At 33.8% G+C, this 19328-nt stretch overlaps 3 protein-coding genes and 1 long non-coding RNA gene across 5 annotated transcripts in view; 1 reads left to right on the top strand and 3 right to left on the bottom strand.

Moving 5' to 3' along the window:
* Positions 1–1051: 1051 nt before the first annotated feature.
* On the bottom strand, positions 1052–2911 carry wu:fj13e08. Its single transcript, XM_087279528.1, has 2 exons — positions 2843–2911; positions 1052–2598 (listed from the first exon to the last, which is right to left on the bottom strand). Exon 2 carries the CDS (start codon positions 2509–2511, stop codon positions 1546–1548), a length of 966 nt encoding a protein of 321 aa, XP_087135654.1. The 5' UTR covers positions 2512–2598; positions 2843–2911; the 3' UTR covers positions 1052–1545.
* Positions 2912–3192: 281 nt separating this feature from the next.
* LOC147834231 (uncharacterized) lies at positions 3193–11470 on the top strand. The gene is made up of 4 exons (XR_015506103.1): positions 3193–3275; positions 3416–3769; positions 7751–8548; positions 8729–11470. It is a non-coding gene; the product is annotated as an uncharacterized LOC147834231 (long non-coding RNA).
* On the bottom strand, positions 4221–11612 carry paox (polyamine oxidase). 2 transcript variants are annotated; one of them, XR_015505232.1, is made up of 7 exons: positions 11227–11612; positions 9693–10185; positions 8725–9529; positions 7932–8548; positions 6423–6535; positions 5985–6139; positions 4221–5539 (listed from the first exon to the last, which is right to left on the bottom strand). XR_015505232.1 is itself a non-coding variant. In NM_001328052.1 (7 exons), the coding sequence occupies exons 1-7, from the start codon at positions 11393–11395 to the stop codon at positions 5393–5395; spliced, it is 1533 nt and encodes a 510-aa protein (NP_001314981.1). In that variant the 5' UTR covers positions 11396–11452; the 3' UTR covers positions 4221–5392. The 2 variants fall into 2 exon arrangements, 1 of the variants encoding a protein (NP_001314981.1); NM_001328052.1 differs by having other exon boundaries at positions 7932–8187; positions 9330–9529; positions 11227–11452.
* Positions 11613–13867: 2255 nt separating this feature from the next.
* rassf4a (Ras association domain family member 4a) overlaps positions 13868–19328 on the bottom strand; it is a 35638-nt gene continuing 30177 nt past the window's right edge. The window contains exons 6-12 of the mRNA NM_001009985.2: positions 18735–18805; positions 18222–18382; positions 16371–16472; positions 16241–16292; positions 15735–15856; positions 15339–15436; positions 13868–15254 (exon numbers count right to left, since the gene is read on the bottom strand). Of these exons, the coding sequence (NP_001009985.2) occupies positions 15185–15254; positions 15339–15436; positions 15735–15856; positions 16241–16292; positions 16371–16472; positions 18222–18382; positions 18735–18805 (676 nt within the window). The 3' untranslated portion in view covers positions 13868–15184. The remainder of the gene's footprint in view (positions 15255–15338; positions 15437–15734; positions 15857–16240; positions 16293–16370; positions 16473–18221; positions 18383–18734; positions 18806–19328) is intronic.

Raw genomic sequence — 19328 nt, forward strand, 5'->3', positions numbered from 1 at the left:
ATGTTATTAAACTGCAGGTGACTGTGAAAGTCTTCAAATCTGCCAACAGACATGGCAGCTCTAAAAAGCGGGTTCTGTAATGGATCCAAAAACAATTCTCATACTGGGACATCTCATCGGAGTGGAGAGAAGTTTCGAAGACTCAAACCAATAAACGCGTTTCTCTTCTTTGGTGACTTTCTGCCATGTTTTTCCATTTCCTGATGCTTCCATCATTAAACCGAATGCTACTTACATGATTCCACCTTTAAACACACAATTTACAAAAGGTGCATTTTTATAGGACATTACATTTCTGTGTAGTAACATTTAATAAAAATGTGCTGGATTTGGCCTCCCTCTGCTGGAGAAATGATCAAACAACAACCCAACAAGATCTCCATACTGTATGATTCCACACCTGCATGACATCTTTTTACTCTGTAACAAAATTAAAACTTAAAAAAAAAAATTATGTTTCAAATTATTGTTTTTTTCCCTATAGAAGTCCAAATATGGCTTTTATTGTATGAAAACACAGATATGCATTCTTCAAAACATCTTCTTTTGGATTTTACAAAAAGAAAGCTATACAGGTTTGAAGTTGAATGAGGGTGAACATTCTTTTTAAACATATATACTACCATTGCAAGGTTTGAGGTCTCTAATTGCTTTTATTTTCAAAAACAAAATATTTTAGTCAGCAAGGGTGCATCTAATTGATCTAAAGTGACAGTAAATACATTTCTAAACATAGCAAATATATATTATTTCAAATAAATCCTCAAAACTGCACTGTTAATAGTATAAATACTATTAAAAATTACAACTGATTGAAACATTGATATTAAAAGACAAGTGAGTACTAAATTAGCATCTTACAAAGATTTCATGGAGTAATGTCTGCTAAAAAATCAGCGTTGTATCACAAGAGTAAATTTCCTTTTTAAATATATATTTAAATAGAAATAATTATTTTAATTGTAATAATATTTAGCAATTTTACAGCTTTCGCTGCAAGGTGTATTATGCTCTTTGAAAGGCAGCATACAAACATACATACAGTACATGATTCATCATAGCAAAATTGCCTTTATTTCCAAACCATCGTTCCATTTATCACTGTTTGACTAATGTAAAACTTGCTTTTGCAGTGTTTAATATTTAATCTTACACAGGTACTTAATTCTATTATAACTCGTGATACATTCTCTATAATATCAGCTGAAACATTTCTTCAAACACAAATGATCAGAAAGAAAAACGAGACTTATCTGTAATGCCCTAATTTTAATGTGCAGAAACCTGCTCTTAACACACAGTTATAAGCAAGAATACCATATACTAAATCAATTGAAAACTACATTAATCAACCACATAACTCTTTCAGAGTGGAACAATTGATCACTGAGGATCCTTCATTTAAACCACCATTAAAAGCATAGAGGAAAGTTTTCATTTAAAAAGCCTACTCAAGCTCTAAAACAGATTTTACAATACACGTGGATATATTCTTCCCTTAAGAAAGGAATGAGAATGTATAGTTAATAAATATGCTACCACACATCATGGACCCTCTTCAAGATGCTCTTTCATATGCAACCTGTAACTGTAGCCATATCTGTAAGCTTTACCACACACAGAGCACTGGAAGGGTCTCTCCTTTGAGTGGGTCAGTTTATGTTTGTTAAGAATGTAAATGCGTTTAAAGCCCTTCCCGCACTCCGAGCATATATAAGGTCTTTCTCCAGTGTGATCTCTCTGGTGCACCTTTAAGTCATAGGTGTCGAAAAACCTCTTGTCACACTGGTCACATGTGATTGGCCGGTCACCGGCGTGTCTACGCAAGTGGATTTTCAAATAAGACGGCTTGGCAAACTTCATCCCGCAATGCTCACAAGCATATGGTTTCTGTCTCCTGTGGATTTTCCTGTGATCCGTGAGCAGATCAGACCGCTGAAATCCTTTTCCACAGGTTTCACACATAAACCGCTCTTCTTTGCAGGACGTTTTGCCGGAACCTGGTTTCTTTGGATTTTGTGTGGTGTTTTCTTGTATTATCACATAAGTGATTTCTTCACCCGACACATCAGAATTCATTTTAGTTGGAATAATTTGATTGGTTGTTTTACACTGCTCTGTGGAACATCTCATTGAATGGCTTGGTGCATCACTTCCTTTTCGTTTTCTTGTCGTTTTCTGCTTGCCAGTGCATTTCTTGCTTAAATCAGCTTTGTTCGTTTTGATTTCAGAGTCTTCCTCCATTTCAACTGGAGGTATTAGGCCTGTTGGTAAGATTTGCATGCCAAAATCCACATTTTCCTCTTTAATAACTCCAGGAGAATGAGGAAACATTTCTGGTTCGTTAAAGTCAAGAGATGAAGAATCTTGATCAGGTTCCAGTTTGACTTCTATCTCTGGCTCCATGGAGTTGGTTTGCGATGTGAATGTACTATTGTTTTCACTTTTTAAGCATCCTGTCATCATAAGTTGCAGTGAGGCTGCTTTTGGAGATGGCAAACCTTGCTCCATTATAACCAAGTCTTCGACTTTTGATGGCCAAAGCTCTAATTCAGCTGTAGAAGCTCTTCATGACCCATTTCCATGGTTCCACCAGTGCTAAGACAGAAAAGGCAGATATTATATATATATATATATATTAAAAAGGTACTAGTGAGCAGTACTCATAATGACATGTCTTTAGTCACTTAACGTTACTTAAAACTATAATATCCATCAAACGCGTCCGTGCTAAATAAACACTTCACGACCAAAAATGACCTTCTTACATTTAGTTTAAGATTGTTTAATAGATAAGTAATAAATATACGCTGCACTTGCAGGCTTATGACAGTCCACTCACCGTTCACTTGAAATCTGAAAAGAACTTGTGATGTTGTCTTGCTAAAAGATGAAGAGAGGTTTCCATCGTGACGTGATTCTTCTTCGGTGGCTTTTGTAACAAAGAAGCAGTGACTTTTGGGCACACCGCCCTCTACTGCGCGGGATGGAGAACAATAATAAGTAGGCATACGTTTTATACCTATACCGTTTAAGCTATGATAAATATGTTTTGTGTGGGTTAAAATATCCATATTATAAAGTAATTATAATATATGTACAGTGGTTTATGCAAACTACAAAGCAAATGCAGAAAAATTGTTCATTCGTTCATTAATTTTCTTTTCGGCATAGTCCCTTGAATATTCTGGAGTCGCCACAGCGGAATGAACTGCCAACTTATTCAGCATATGTTTTATGCAGCGTATGCCCTTCCAGCTGCAACCTATCACTGGGTAACATCTATGAAAAATTGTTACATTACTTAATTTTTAAATAAATATAATTGTACTTTGTGTACAGTGGTCCATATTTCATGGAATTTTAAATACAAGGCAATAAATATATAATAGTCAAGAACAGTTTTTACTTCCAGTTTTCCTGTTAGGCATGCTGTCCCATGCCCATGGTTCTCTCTCTAGTTTCCAGAGCGAGGGGGGAATTAAAGCTCAGGTAGGTCTCAAGAACTCCCCAGCTTATTTATGGTTAATGACAAATTAGGGATTGCTATATGGAGATATACTGCTGATTAAGAGTTTGTCTATGGTACTAATTTGATTTGATCATTTCACCTATGTCACATGGGGAGAACATGTAAACTCTAGGGACTTGAACCAGTGACATTCTTGATGTGAGGCAACAGTACTAACCACTGGACCGCCATGTCACCCTATCAGGAAAAAAGGAGAAGTAGGGGTGGAAGGGGGGATTCTTCAAGAAAATGACTGAAGTAAGAAACTTTGTTATTTATAGTGAGCTATGAATCATTTGATTGGTGGATAATGCAGTAGCTAATGCAGGACCAGCTGTGGTCAATCATAAACACAATCCTCTTGAAACTAGTTTCACTTTAAAAAATTCACTTAAATCTATTACTTATTTTACTCATGATAAATAACAATGCAAAGCTGCATACACTAAAATGTGACCGTACATTCGTTCTGCACAATAGTTTGTGCCATTAAATATACAAATAAAAACTATTTGAATGTCTGTTTAACATTTACAGTTTAATTCTGGTTACAATCAATTTTCAATTATTTATAACCCAAACACTATCTTCTATTATTATGTATGAATATATTGCAGTAAGTTTAAATATTTATGATAAACAATTATATTGTACTGATTACGTTTTTAACACAAGACAATTGAGAAAATTTAAACAAACACACAAAAAGTATTATGAGAAAATATGTTTAATATATATAAATTATTTTCAGATCACAGAAACAACAACTAGCATTTGGTAACACAAAAATAAGGCCTCATTTGTTGCAAAAGTTAACATGAACTAATATATAAAGTTGAAATCAGAATTATTAGCTGCCCTTTGAAATCTTCTTTCTTTTTTAAATATTTCCCAAATGAATTTTAAGAGCAAGAAAATTTTCACAGTATGTCTGATATTTTTTCTACAGGAGAAAGTCTTATTTGTTTTATTAAAAAAAAAAAACATTAAGGTCAAAATTATTAGCCCCTTTAAGCCATATATTTTTTGATAGTCTACAGAACAAACCATCATTATACAATAACTTGCCTAATTACCCTATCCTGCCTAGTTAACCTAATTAACCTAGTTAAGCCTTAAAATATCCCTTTGTACTGTATAGAAGTGTCTTGGAAAATATTTATTAAAATATTATTTACTGTCATCATGGCAAAGATAAGAGAAACTAGTTATTAGAAATGAGTTATTAGAACTATTATGTTTAGAAATGTGTTAAAAAAATCTTTTCTCCATTAAACAAAAACTTGATGAAAAAAATAAATCAACAGGGGCGATAATAATTCAAGGGGTTTAATAATGTTGACCTCAACTGTAAATAGATAACATTTTAATCTATATAAAATATATCAGGCAGAAAGTCATGGCTACCAACAGTCCCCAAGTGATGCTCAAGCAGTGGTCATGTATTTCATTACATTTAACATTAGCCTTTTTAAAATAAGATAATGTTACTTGATAATATTAAAATAATGCAAAATGTGTTCGTTTTAAGTAGCAAAAATGTCACAATCAGGATACCCCTCTGCTTTATTCTGAGCCAGGAAAAAGCCCTGTGTATATTTACAACTTTTGATTAGGCCATGATTAGTAACAATGAAATGAGCATTGTTGTATTTGAATATATGCTGTATCGCCGTGCACTGTTTGTTCATGTTAACTAATGCAACTTCAGTGTAAAGCGTTACTGAAATTTTTAAATACCCACTTATATTTTTGCAAAGGCATTGGGACAATTGCCAAGCAGTCATTCATTACATCCGGATAATCCTTTACTGACGATTTTAAGGTACAAACCCTTTCAGTTTCAATGAAAAGGGCAATCTTTCCAGACGAGGACAGCATTCACAGTTTAGATGAGAATGATCCAGAAGCAGAAGTGTGGTGAGATATCAGACGCTCTGCCTCTCTCCAGCCACTGAGTAAAGCTCCATGCACCGTAGAGAAGAAAGACCTGTGTGTAGCTTCTCCTGCAAATAACACCTGCAAAGGCTGCAAACGCAAAGTACCATTTACTGTATTGTACAAGAAAGAATCATCATTTAATAATTAAATGGAAGTTAATGATGAAAATTCCTGTTTATTGCCCATAAGCACATCATGATTTTACCAAGTACGATGCAATCCTGGATTAACATCGATGTTAATCCCAGAACACCATATTTGTTTAAAAATGCAATCCATACCACCAAACCCAACCATAACTGTAAATTATTCCCAAAATCAGAGGGTAGCTGGATAACAATTCTGTAGAAGTGCATAAACCCAACCGTAAGCCTAAACATAAATTGTAAACACATCCCTTAATTCTGATTGGCTGATTGTAATGTTATTCCAGGAACAACATCGATATTAATGCAGGAACATGTCCTACTTGGTAAAATCAGGTTGGCGTTGCTGATAAAATAAGAAGTGTAATGGCTAAGCAATTGAAAACCTTTGAGTTGGAGCCTTTCAACGGCAAGGGTTCAGCGAGGTTATCGATGTCATATCCTGAGCAACCTTTGGCCACGTAGGAGTAAGATCCACAGGAATAGGGCTCATGGAACCATTGAGATCGTAACAGCTTCCTTGGCATAATAGTTGGATTTCCTGAAAATTAAAAAGATTCAACAAGCTATTGAAATTGTATGTTTTATAATCTTTATTATATTGATTCATTTTTCTTTGACTTGGCCCCCAATTTATCAGGGGGTCGCCAAAGCGGAAAGAACCGCCCGCCAATTACTTATTAAAGTGATTTTATTTTATTTACTTGTGGTTAAGTCACAAATGTACTTATTTTCTTTTACAAAATGCGTTGCTCATTCTGAATGTGCTCTCAAGATTTTTAGACTATATCTAATAATTTGGGATAAAAAAGTAAAAATATTACCAGTAAATATGCGAAGGAGTTGTGTGACAGTCTGCAGCACTTCTAGTTCAGACAGAGATTCCATGTACTCCGATTCCTGCCCTGCGATCCATCCACAGAGCACATGTCCAAATCTGTACAACATCATACTTATAATAGTTTAAAGGGATAGTACAACTAAAAAATGACATTACAATAACATATATTGCCGACTGCTGTTCATTTATTCTCAGATCAACCAAGATGTACAGTTAAAGTCAGAATTATTATCCCCCTTTGATTTTTTTCTTCTTTTTAAAAATATTTTCCAAATAATGTTTAAAAGATCAAGGAAATTTTTTACTGTATATTTAATAATATTTTGTTTTAACTCTTATTTGTTTTATTTCGGCTGGAATAAAAGCAGTTTTGAATAAATAAAAAAAACATTTTAAGGTCAAATTTAAGCCTTGTAATGTGACTAAGATGTATAGAAGTGTTTTGAAAAATATCTAGTAAAATATTATTTAATGTCATCATGGCAAAAATAAAATAAATCAGTTATTAGCAATGAGTTAATAAAACTATTATGTTTAGAAATGTGTTGAAAAAAATCTAGTCTCTGTTTAATAGAAATTGGGGGAAAAAAATAAACAGGGAGATTAATAATTCAGGGGGGCTAATAATTCTGACTTCAACGATAGGTGACTTTTTTCAATAGAACATTTTAATCAATTTTTAACTGAAATTGTGGTACTTAATGATTCATATGATGCTTGGAGGTAGTCAATGGCTACCTCCACTATGAGAGCCCCGCCAAAAAACAATACATTCTATGAGATCTTATGAAGCTAAATGTTCATTCTGTGCTAGAAACCGAATGTTTTTTTACTACATTGATAATTTTTCCAACAGCCCCAGCTCATTTCTAAGTGTGTTTATCACATTCTGGAGGACAAACTTTCCGTAGCGTAATGCCACATTTAAACATTGTTCCCTGAGGGTAATAATGTTCCAAATATGGCTGCATTAACTAATTGTTTAATTTAAAGGGAAATGCTTATTATTTACACACCCTTAATTGGTTGCACACTTTTATGATCTTCTTTCTTCTGCTGAACACAAAAGATGATAATTTGGAAAAAATGTTGGAAACATGTAACAATTGACTTCCTTTTAAAAACAAAAACACAATGGCAGTCAGTGGTTACAGTTTTCCAGCTTTCCTCAAATATATATTGTGTTCAACAAAAGAATATAAAGCATGAGTAAATTATGACAAAATTACAATTTTTAGGTGATCTATCCCTTTGAGATCTCAAAGTAGTGACAAGTATTAATTTAATTTTGTCTGTATATATTTGTTGTAGACTTGCATTATATAAATCACCAAGAAGGACTACAGATTCAGCTAAATCTCTTCTCTACTGTTCTACTTGAAAATAAACTCTTGGGTAGCCTGTGGGTAAGTCAAATTACAGCATATTTTCATTTAGGGGTTTGATAAACCTTTAATTTGCAGTATTGAAGGAAATTCCTAAAGAGTGTTACCTTTCAGTGGGCTTCAGCACAGTGAACCCAGTCAACTTCCTAATCCAGGACATCTTCAAATCAGAAACAACATCAGTAAGATGGGTCTCGTCCTCCCATACAAGGTAAATAAGTTCACAGTCTTCATCCCAGAAAGGCTGCTCAAACTCAACAAAGATCTTGTTGTTCGTCCCAAAGCCCATTCTCTGAATGGAGTGTAGTTTGTGCAGTGGAAAAGAAGGACTCAGAAAAGTGTTCTGATGCTTCTTCATGTATCCTGCAAAAAATAAAAAGAAAGAAAGGTTATCATAACTAGGACTGAGCGATTTGGCCTAAAATCAAAATCACGATTAATTGAACATTTTAACTGGATTACGATTAACGAACGATTATTTTATTTTTGTATTTATTAATTTTTTTGCCCTCATAGTTCACTGACAAGTTATGTACAGTAAATATGCACACACATTACAAGTGAAAGACTTTTAAATGAAGGGAGACCATCAACGCTGAACAACTGATAACACACACTGCCTAAAACAAACAGTCACTTTTATCCTATAAAAAGTGAAAATAAATAACTTGCACTTTTGGAAACGAAACAAATGATTTTCAGCGTTTTTTATGAAAAAAAAAAAGTAGAAAATAAGCAACATCTTTTCTTAATACTCTTGTATATCTTGTAATAATATTTTAAACAGTGTATTTCTTAAATCTTCTGTAAACAAATATTTTAATGTTAATATTAATTTTATTGCAATAGAAAATATGCCGTCTCAAAGCATCTCTGGCACAGCTTCCAATCATCGTCAATGTAGTGCAAATGTGTGATGTGTAGTTACATTTTTTGAAAGGTATGCAGGTATTTGAACGCACGAAGCCTGCACCGGACCATTAGACAAAGAAGTATAAATCAGCCTTACCCGAGCGAGGTGACATGTAGGGAAAATACGCAGTAAAGAAAATAACTGAAAAAATTGACCAGGAAAAATTTGATCGATTACAGGTTCTGAATGTCGATATCGATTACTTTTCAATTAATTGCCCAGCCCTAATCATAATTATTATTTTTTTGTAAAAAATTAAGTCATAAACTATAATAAAAATCTTTATACAGATCATGTATCAAAGACAGAGTTTTGCTGTCCGAATCAAATTCATATAATTGATTTTACATAGATATCAAAAATATTAAGTGCAACTATCAACTTTAATGTTTTAAATAACAATTCTTAAAAAAATATATATAAAATGTCAGTGAAATAATGTCCATCATCATTCAGTGTAACACTGAAACAAGTATAGCCTACTGCGCCACTGCCTCGCCCAGAACATTAGCTTTTTTGCTCAAATTAGATTCAATTAGATTCAAGAATAGTTCATTAGGTCAACAATTCAAGCTGAATCTACTATACGCACCAAGTGGAACTGTGACAATAACATGATCTGCTGCAAATGTTTCTCCATTAACACATTCAATCGTAACTGGGAATGACGTTCCTCCAGTGTTGGGCCCATTCTTGGTGTAGTTCCAGTGAATGCACTTTACAGGCTTGTTGTATAAGACTATGTCTCGGGGAAGCTCCTTCATCATGTGATCAGTCAAACCTTCATAACCTCTAAGGGAAAAACACATTGAACAAATTTAGTTTACAAGACTCAAGAAAGCACTGTTGGAACTGGACAACAACAACAACAACAACAACAATAATAGAGTTTGTCTTATATAGTGCCTTTCAAGGACACATTTCAAAATGACAAAAAAAAGGCACAGAAACTCACCCTGGGAAAGTGCAGTCAAGTCCTGGAAGAGTTGTATACATGCCAAATGCTCCTAGACCAACATCATCCATGGTGTGTGTTCCGCTGACACAGCACTCCAGTTTGAGGAGTGTGTTTATCATGGCCATCCTCACTGCAAAGTTATCTCTGTCCTCCTTCCACTCCTCTGGGGCCAGACGTTCAGCTTCTGCCTTGATGAACTCTCCAACACTCGGCAGAGGTTCTCCACCGGTGCTGTGGAACTGCTGGCTCCTTTCCAGTAATGTCATGAAAAACTCAAGCGCTGGGCCCATAGTCTCAGGCCCCAGTTTCCGACCTGAACTGGTAAACCAGTTGGGAACAAACAGAGGATGACCCCCAATGTCAATGGCCTGGTTTTCTTCAGACATCGACTCTTTATCTAGGAGCTGATAGTCACATGCCAAACGGAACACTGGGTTTTCCTTCGACGGGCCATGGATCCAGTTGGCACCGATCTCTATGATGTTATCACCTTGAACAAAAATAAATAAATAAATATGAATTATATCTATTAAGAAGCCCAGAGGTGGATGACACAATAATATTCTACTGAATATTGCACATTGAACGTGCATTGACCTCTTATGGCAACATGTAATTAAGATAAAGTTGGTTTTATATTCACACATTTGTAATTTCTCATTAATAATATAATTTCAGAAAAGTATTATTTGCAAAATATAAATAGTAAAATCATATTAGCAGCCAACGACTATCAAAGTACAACATTGTTCACAGTCATTTAAATAGTGCCAATGTTTTGAAGTCATGCTTAAGTGCGATTTCAGACCCAATATTCCAAGTATCTTGGTGAACAATATAAAGAAGCTGTCAAAGTTCAAAAAAAGAACAAATGTGTCAATATAAAACCAACTTTCCCTCAATCAATATATAAATGCGTGGCCAAGAAATACTGTAGTTCATAAATGATAAAACTGTACAGCCCTTGTAACACCTTGCCCAAACTGTACTTTGAAATTGTACTTTCATCATATAGTTGACCCTTGCCTGTATGCATTGCGTTTTATTGGGTTCACTTGTTAAAGAAAATGGACTTTAACTTAAAACCTTAGTGACACACATACCAGTCGCTCAAAGCCTTTTTTTTTTTAAATAAAAATGCCCCTCATGATCTAACGTCATGTTATAAATGCTCTGCAAAATCTACCTACAGCATCTATCTATCTATCTATCTATCTATCTATCTATCTATCTATCTATCTATCTATCTATCTATCTATCTATCTATCTCGCCATATTTAATATAAACACTTTATGCTCCGCCAACTGAATCTCTTGATTCATGCAAACCACGTTATTACAGAAAGGCTGATTATCAGCATCATTACAGATAGCATATAACACATTTTCGTGTAGGCCTTTGACAATGATGAGAGTATAGCGAGTCATCCAATGACATTTTAACAATGAAAATGACCATACAAAAGCAAAACGTCAACAGAATAAATACAGATTGTGGTTGATATTAAAAAATACTTTATACATAACTTACCCAGTCTGCCCGTTCGTATTCTCCCACCGCTTCTTGCAGTTGCTTCTATAATGCGTACATTATGAAAACCGTGTTTGATTAATTTCTGAGCAGCACCGATTCCTGAGATGCCGCATCCTATTATAAATATCTGAGAATCACGGTCTGGACGCTGAGCCATTGAATCCATTCGTTCAGGATACAGACATGGAGGACTGAAAGAAACGTTTAGTCTTCAACTCGACGCTCCTCCCACATGTCATGTGAACTGAACTTGACCCTAATGTAAACGTCACTGACGTTTGTCTCAAAAACACAAAATACTTTGCGAGACTCCATGGAATGGAAATTTTTTTACGGTACAGTAGGTCAGCTTTCACTCACTGCAAAAAGAGCTTCCGATATAGACCGGAAGTCATGGTTTCCGTTAACATTTGCCGACGTTCTGAAATAATTTAATAGGGTTTTTTTTTTTTGCTATTAATACTTCCCCCAAATAATTCCACCAGCAGTCGTTTATTGTCATAGTAAGAATTGTATCAATTTCACAAATGTGTCGATTTATGGGACTAAAAGGTAATTTCTGCCGCACAAGAAAAGAAAATGCGTTGGCAATTCACATAGAAAAGCATATTATGAGTTTATTTACGTTATTTTAAACCTAAAGACATAACCCTGCTATAAATGTAAGCAAATTATGGTAGCCTATATGCAAATAATAAAAAATATTTACATGTTTAAACAACATTTTAGAGCACTAACTATATAAAATAGTTTAATCTTTCATGATATGCCGAACACAGCTGTAACCTTTTGGCCAGAAGGGGGCACTATATTCTTATTTACACTGTTCATAGAATGCCATCAGTCTGCTTTGTTGGCAACAGCTTGTTAGCAACAAAACAATTTGAAAGTGTAAACTGCAGATTTTTCTAAATTAAGGGAGTAAATAATCTATTTCTTTAACAGGGTGCATAGCGGCCTATTTTGCTGTTTTAAAAAGTTACTAAAATACAAATTCTGTATAAATCAGATTCCCAAAGAAGGGCCAGCGGGCAAAAGTTGGCCCATTGTAACCTTTGATTTGGCTCACCATCCTATCTGAGAATGATGAAGAGGGTTGGGATAAAAACCCTTAACAGAGATCGTCATTTCTAATTTGACGTAACCTTTTTGATGTTTTATTGCAGAGCTACAAAAAAAGCACACAGAAATGAAATGTTTTAATTAAATATAAATGAATCTGAGGTTGTTTATACTGTAACATAACAAATAGAGGACTATGCTGAAGGCATCAACGAGCAAATCAAGGCAAAAACTAGTGTAACTCAATGTTATAAATGAGATTGTTTTTGTTTTCACTGTAATAAGTTTGTTATGAAATACAATATATATACTGTATTAATTAATATAGAGCAATGTATTCTAGTACTTTTTAAACATTATTAAATACAATAGGAAATTGCCCATGGCAACTGTATTTACCTTCCTCCAACTAGCCTAAATCAAGTTTGGGTTTTGGCCCATCATAAGAAAAAGTTTGGCCACCCCTGGTAAACATTTATACATTTACAAATAATACTTTCAGTGTTAAACACAAATTCATTTAAAACAATTATTACACTATACTGTTACATTTTTACTGAGTGTACACTATACAAGTCAATATTCTGAGCATACCATTTACCAATAATACTTTACCAGTTCCAAGCCCCATCCAACTTTATAACTGTTATGTTGTATATAATTCATTAATAATAGATGTATAATTGTTAATGGGGGCTGAAAGTGAAAATAGCCATATTCTGATGTGCATTTATACCGTAAATTCTCTTTTACAAGCGAAATGGCCCAAAACTGAGATGCAACATGAACTGAAGGATGCAGTACTACAGTAATTCATTAATTAACATAAATGCCACCAATATTGAGCTTTTAATCATGTTTATGGGCCATTTGGCCTTTAAAATAAAGGCTGCTTAATAATTATGTGCATCTGAATTTGTTTTATTATTATAAAGCAACTGAATTAGTCATTTTGTTTTATTACCATGCCTTAAAAATGATCCATCACTAGCTTTTGAGAATGAAGTGATTAGGAATTGGCAAAATTTAGCTTGATTTTGCATGTACAATATACATTTATAGCTAATACATTCACATCAATACTGTGCCCCATATCATAGAATGACTAACTGTACACAAGCACGGTTTATTTTTTCTTCTTCTTGATCTTGTTCAGGAAATGGGAACCACCTCAAGTAATGTAATGTAATGTTCCTTGTTCCCAGGATGCCTCCCACTGTGCAACATGGGCACTGAAGCCAGAAGGCACTGACTTCATGTCTTTTCTCAATAGCATGAGCTTTTATGGCTCGTGGGAACTGGCGCAGAGCAGGGGTCACTCACTAAACAATGAGAAAAGCTCATTGTGAACATAGCGGAAACTGTATTTTTTTTCCTCAAGTAATAAAACAATGATTTGGGATGATGAACTTTAGCTCTGTGCGATTGTTTTGTAATAAACTGTGTTCACAAGCAATTTGAAATATTAAGATCATGCCCCAAAATTCTCAAAAATTTATTTAAGGAGTCATAAATGAGATATTCTATAGCACTGCATGATTGCAAAACATGATACCAAGAGACCAAGCTAACACAATTCCTTATATATTAATTTTATTTTTGAAAACGTATAAAAGGTAATATTGTAACTTGTCAGGTGAGTATATATTCTAAGTTTAACATCCCTTAAACAAATTAACCTTGGCTTTTACAACACTTTATTTTTAAATAAATAAACCATTACTAACCATAGTCTAACCAAGGTATTTGTGGTAAAACTGTTTATTCAACTAGTAATCAATATGCTAAAAATAACATTCTATACTTTTACATGAATAAAATAATCAATAATTATTGATTATTGTATAGGATAAAATAATAAAAATACAACAGTTTGTCTTTTAAAATCACAAGTGCATCATAAAAGAACATTCTAGGTAATTTGAATGCCTGAGAATTGTAGGTAAAAGTACTTACAGCAGTAAAGTTACAATTAAATAGTAGTTGGGACAAACTTTTATGTTGGCTTAAGAAAGTTTAAAAACTTTGTAAGCTTAAAGTTAAAAGTTAAAGTGAAGTGTACAGAAAGAAACCTATGAATGTTTCTAGCACATGCTTGCATTAGCATGTTACTGGCATTTCTCTAACATGTTTTACCAGATTGCGTTTTCTGGTATGTTTTAACACATTGTTAACATGAATTAGCATATTAATAACATGCTTTCTAGCAAGTTGACTAATGGACCCTTTTCACAAGATTGTTATGATGCATTTAACGGTCATGCTAATCTTAAATCCTTGAAAGTTTTTAATGTCTAGATTAAAAAAAATGTATGAACATTTATATGTATTTATGTATGTATATCATCTTTGCATCAAATAACAAAAATGAATAAGCGCTTGGGTGTTTCTAATGCAGCGTCTATGGGGCTGAGAGTACATTTGATGTTATTCTCTCTTCTGACTGCCCTCATCAGTCTTACACATTTTTTTTCTTTTTCAGAAAGTCTTGATTACACCATCATGATTTTTTTTTCTTTCAATATTTCAGCAAAAAAGTAAAAAAAAAAAATTGTTGTACTCTTTCATTCTTTCCCCATTAAGTTTACCCAACTATAACAACTTCTGCTGAGAAACCTGGAAATGTAAAAAGGGTTTATATGCTAACATAAATAACCATTATACAAGCAGGTTTAACATGCATTGTAAGCATGTTTCCAGCAGTTTATTGTATTTAGAAATTTAGCCTCAGAAGAAGCTTTAATAGTAGTTTCTCAAGAAAACATAGTTACTAGTACCTTATACTTCCCATACACTAGTTATTGCACTGATTAAGAATACAAAAACCAACCTAAAAGCTATCAGCCTGTGGCTCAAACACAGAGAAAAAGCCTCTAATCTCAGCACATTTTCCTCACACATAACTTGCATTCTCAGAGATGCCATCCAATTTCTGCAATATCACTGACTTCAGCATGCGGTATCTGTAAAAAAACAAAAGTACAATGAAGATTAAAAATAATATATTGTTATGTTGTTATAAAAATAAAGAAACCCTTATGCCTTACTTTCTTGTCAGTTTTAAAATCTCTCTTTCTTCCTCCTCTTTCAGTTTCTTGATAAAACTGTCCAAAACAGGCATTTCAAACTTAATATACTGTGCAACCTGAAAGATAATTCATTATTGCGTTAACCAATGAAATACAAGTAAATAATGCTTAATAGCACATAGAATTTATGCAGCATTTTCATCTTACAACAAAGAAATAGTCTGAAATAGAAATTGTACCATTGTTATCGTCCTAGACAGAATCCTAAAATTAGACATGTTATGTAGCATCTGGAAGTAACATTATTGTTTCCTGTATCTATATTTGATATTTGTACAACAGAACGTCAGTTTGTCAGGGGAAGCACGTTCTGAATGACCTATTGTGAACTCTGAAATCTACAGGAATACTCACATCATATGTAATCTCTTCCCCAAGGTCTGTTTCCATTATAAATATTCTGGCAATTTTTTCACATGGACCATGCAGCAGGCGAGATACTAAAGGATATTCTGTATCCTTGAGTTTTGTTCTCTCTGTAAACAAAAGGTAGAAAAAAATTAACTATAATTTCAATTAAGTTCAATCACTGTTACTGTGGCACATTTTACTGGTGGCTGTCCTTCATGTTGCAATAAATGACTTTTACTGGTAACACTTTATTTTGATGGCCCATTTAAGTATTCAACTGTCTGCTTAATATCTGTTGATACTGCTCCTTTAACAGACATTTAACTGGCTATAAGACACTTTGCAAGCACATGTCAACTTACATTAACCCTAACCCTAACCTAACAGTCTGCTTATAATCTAATGAGAATTAGTTGACATGTAGATGCAATGTAACAAATGGACCATCAACATAAAGTGACCCATTTATTTTTATTAAAAAAATAACAGTGAACCTAAAAAAGCATTACCTCCTGATTCATGCACTAGGTAGAGACCAAACTCATCTATTTTATTCTCAACCTGTACAGACATACAGAACAAGGTATAGTCACCAAAAGTACAAGTTCATCTTATTCAATCAAATAAGGAAAAACTCACCCGAAACTTATTAAGAAGCAGGTTCAGAACTTGCTGTGTGGTCAAATTACTGTTCACTCGCACATTAGTCACCGACCCATATGATGGAGTAAAAACTGATGTCTGTAAAAACGGAGATCACTTAATGAACAACTGTCACTTTCTTTACTGTGAATGTTTAACATTTTATGCAGTACCACAACCTGGCAAATGACATTTGGAAAAAGAAAATTTATAAAATTGACAATTAACAAAAAATAGACAGTTACAGAAAGTAAGTACTGCAACATCATGTTTTTTCTGCGAATTATATTTCTAAAAGTGCTGTTGACATAGAATTGGACCAGATTTAGATAAAAACCCAAACAATACAAACATAAAACAAAACAAAAATCTGAAACATTAGCAATTATGTGTAATAACAATTAAATGACACAAGAAGAAAGCACTGAACAACTAAAAACATATTTAATACTTTACATAAAAGGATTTTTGGTGATGGCAGCTTAAAGATGTCTCCCATATGGAGAATGAAATCACATGAATTGCTCAGAAGTGTAAAAATCTTGATGGTTCTGTGGGTCTCGTCTATCAAATCTGATCTTTATTAGGTATTTTCTATTGGATTCAAGTCAGGTGATTGGCTGGGCCATTCTACAGCTTGATTTTCTTTCTCTGAAAGCATTTGAGAGTTTCCTTAGCTGTGTTTTGGATCATTTTCTTGCTGAAATGTCCACCCTGGTTTCATTTTCATCATCCTGATAATGTAGATGTTGGACTGAAGCAGCTAATGCTTATTTACAATGAGGAAGGGAAGAGGGTTTCTGAATAACCACTGAGAGATTTCATATGCTGTCTGGGTTTTCACTGCCTTTCTACACCTCCTTTTCTTATGTGTTTAAAATATTTTTCCCTATGTCATTTCATTTAATTAGGCATACATTAATTAAACTAATTAGATTTGTTTTCTTTGCATATATGGATTTCTTTGTTATAAACTTGTGGGGGAAAATTTCAAGTCAACGGCACCTTTCGAAATATGTTTACTGAGAAAAATGGTGACATATTCAAATCTTCATTCAGATTTATGTATCAGACAGTTTGTTCACTTTAAAGCAATAATAATTTGCAGTTAAGCATTGTACGGGTGCTGTAAAAATCCACAGAACCCATTAAATATACAATATAATTATATAAAAGATAAATATTGTGAAAAACGCTATACAAATAAACTTGAATTTAATTGTGTGTCTCTTAAGACTGTTCTTTTCCTAAAGTTTAATGCTGGTTGCACAATATGCATCTTTTTTGGTACAAAAAATAAAGTGCATATAGAATTAAAAAAACACAAGAGTGAGTAAATTATGACTCAATTTTAAATTTGAATACTTTTCTACACATCTATCAACAGTCCCTATAAATAATCTTGTGCACATCTGCAAAAGGACCAGGCCAACTTACATGACCTTCGAGGACCATTCTGAGAGAGGCAGCTGACAGCAGATATAATAAAAGCACATGTTTCAGCCAAAGGGAAGGCCTGAACAGGAAAACACTGCCTCTCAACACCTGCATCCAACTCATAAGACTGATGTACAACATAAACACTTGGACGAAGGACACTTCCCTTCACAGATGCTGCTGTGGCACTTTATGAGAGCATCAGGCCCCTTGCCAAGCACAAGGCGTGCTGTCTTTCTATTGTACTATTTTCCTGAACTTAAGCTTAACTCATCCCTGCCTTCCGCCTGAGACGCTGCCCTGCTGTATACTAAGTGACAGTTTAATAGCTATTCACAGTTCAAGTGCACAAAGGCTAACTTCAGCTTATATATTAAAGTAAAATGAACACAGAGGTTTTGTTTTAATTACTTTGTGATTATAGAAATGGCCATTGATGGAGAACCGGTGTCTCTTTATCCGCTGGGAATCAGAAATGCTGTGGAGTTTGGATCTTCTTTGGATGTTCACAAAGCTGGCATCACTTCTTGTTCTCAGCAATTGAGGAATGTCCTCCTCAACTCCATCCACATCTGCAGGAGAACAGCGGAGACGTTTTGGTTTTTGCAGTTAAACCATTGGAACTACAAATTAATGATACTTTTGCTACACTAACCGAAGATTAACCATGATATTTGTAGTTAAACTGTGGTTATACAAATAGTAACCAAAACATCAAAACATAGTTGCTACACTTCTATTGTAATAAAAGCATACTTAATTTTAGTAAGAGATGGTAAGAGGCATTGAAAGATGCGTGGTAAATTTGTGATTATCTATTACAACCACCAATGTTATCCACTAGACATATAAAATCAACAACATTTCTGATAAGTTTAATAAATGTGAGTGGAGACATTCATTATATAATAATTTTATACTTACTGGATAGAGTTGTGGCACTTATTTTATTGTTGTTGGGCTCTGAACAGAACTGGTGTTTAGCGTTTTCATTCCTGTAAATAACAACAACATAAGTAGATAGTACAGTTTGGCATCAAACATTGATGTTAGCCTTTCTGATCAATTGCTGTCCAATTATTGTGTGAAAATGAAGCCATCTATCACAATTTTAGGCCGATAAACGGAACATGACTATAGGATACGTCCTCCAAGGTTGTTGTTTAAGAAATTAAAACCACACAATGAGGTTAAAAAAAAGAAAAACTATTACCAAAATTATTACACACCAGAAACATACTAAATCGCTGCAATAAAAATCAAAGTAGTTCATAACAATCATAGTAATCAAATTTGTAATTAATATTTGTAGATATTTGTAATCTAATATCTTTAATATTAGATTACTTTAATTTAAATTTCAATCAAAAAGCATTATTGTTTTCTACACACTCTCAAAAACAAAGTACAAAACCTCTGACTTGGGTTGGGAGGTAACATTTAAAAATGTACATTTTACAGTAGATCAGGGGTTGCCCAAACGTTTTCGTATCTAGGGCCAAAAGCCAAATATCATTG

The sequence above is a fragment of the Danio rerio genome, chromosome 13 (assembly GCF_052040795.2).
Source record: "Danio rerio strain M-AB ecotype USA chromosome 13, GRCz13ab, whole genome shotgun sequence".
In the NCBI taxonomy this organism is placed as follows: Eukaryota; Metazoa; Chordata; class Actinopteri; order Cypriniformes; family Danionidae; genus Danio; species Danio rerio.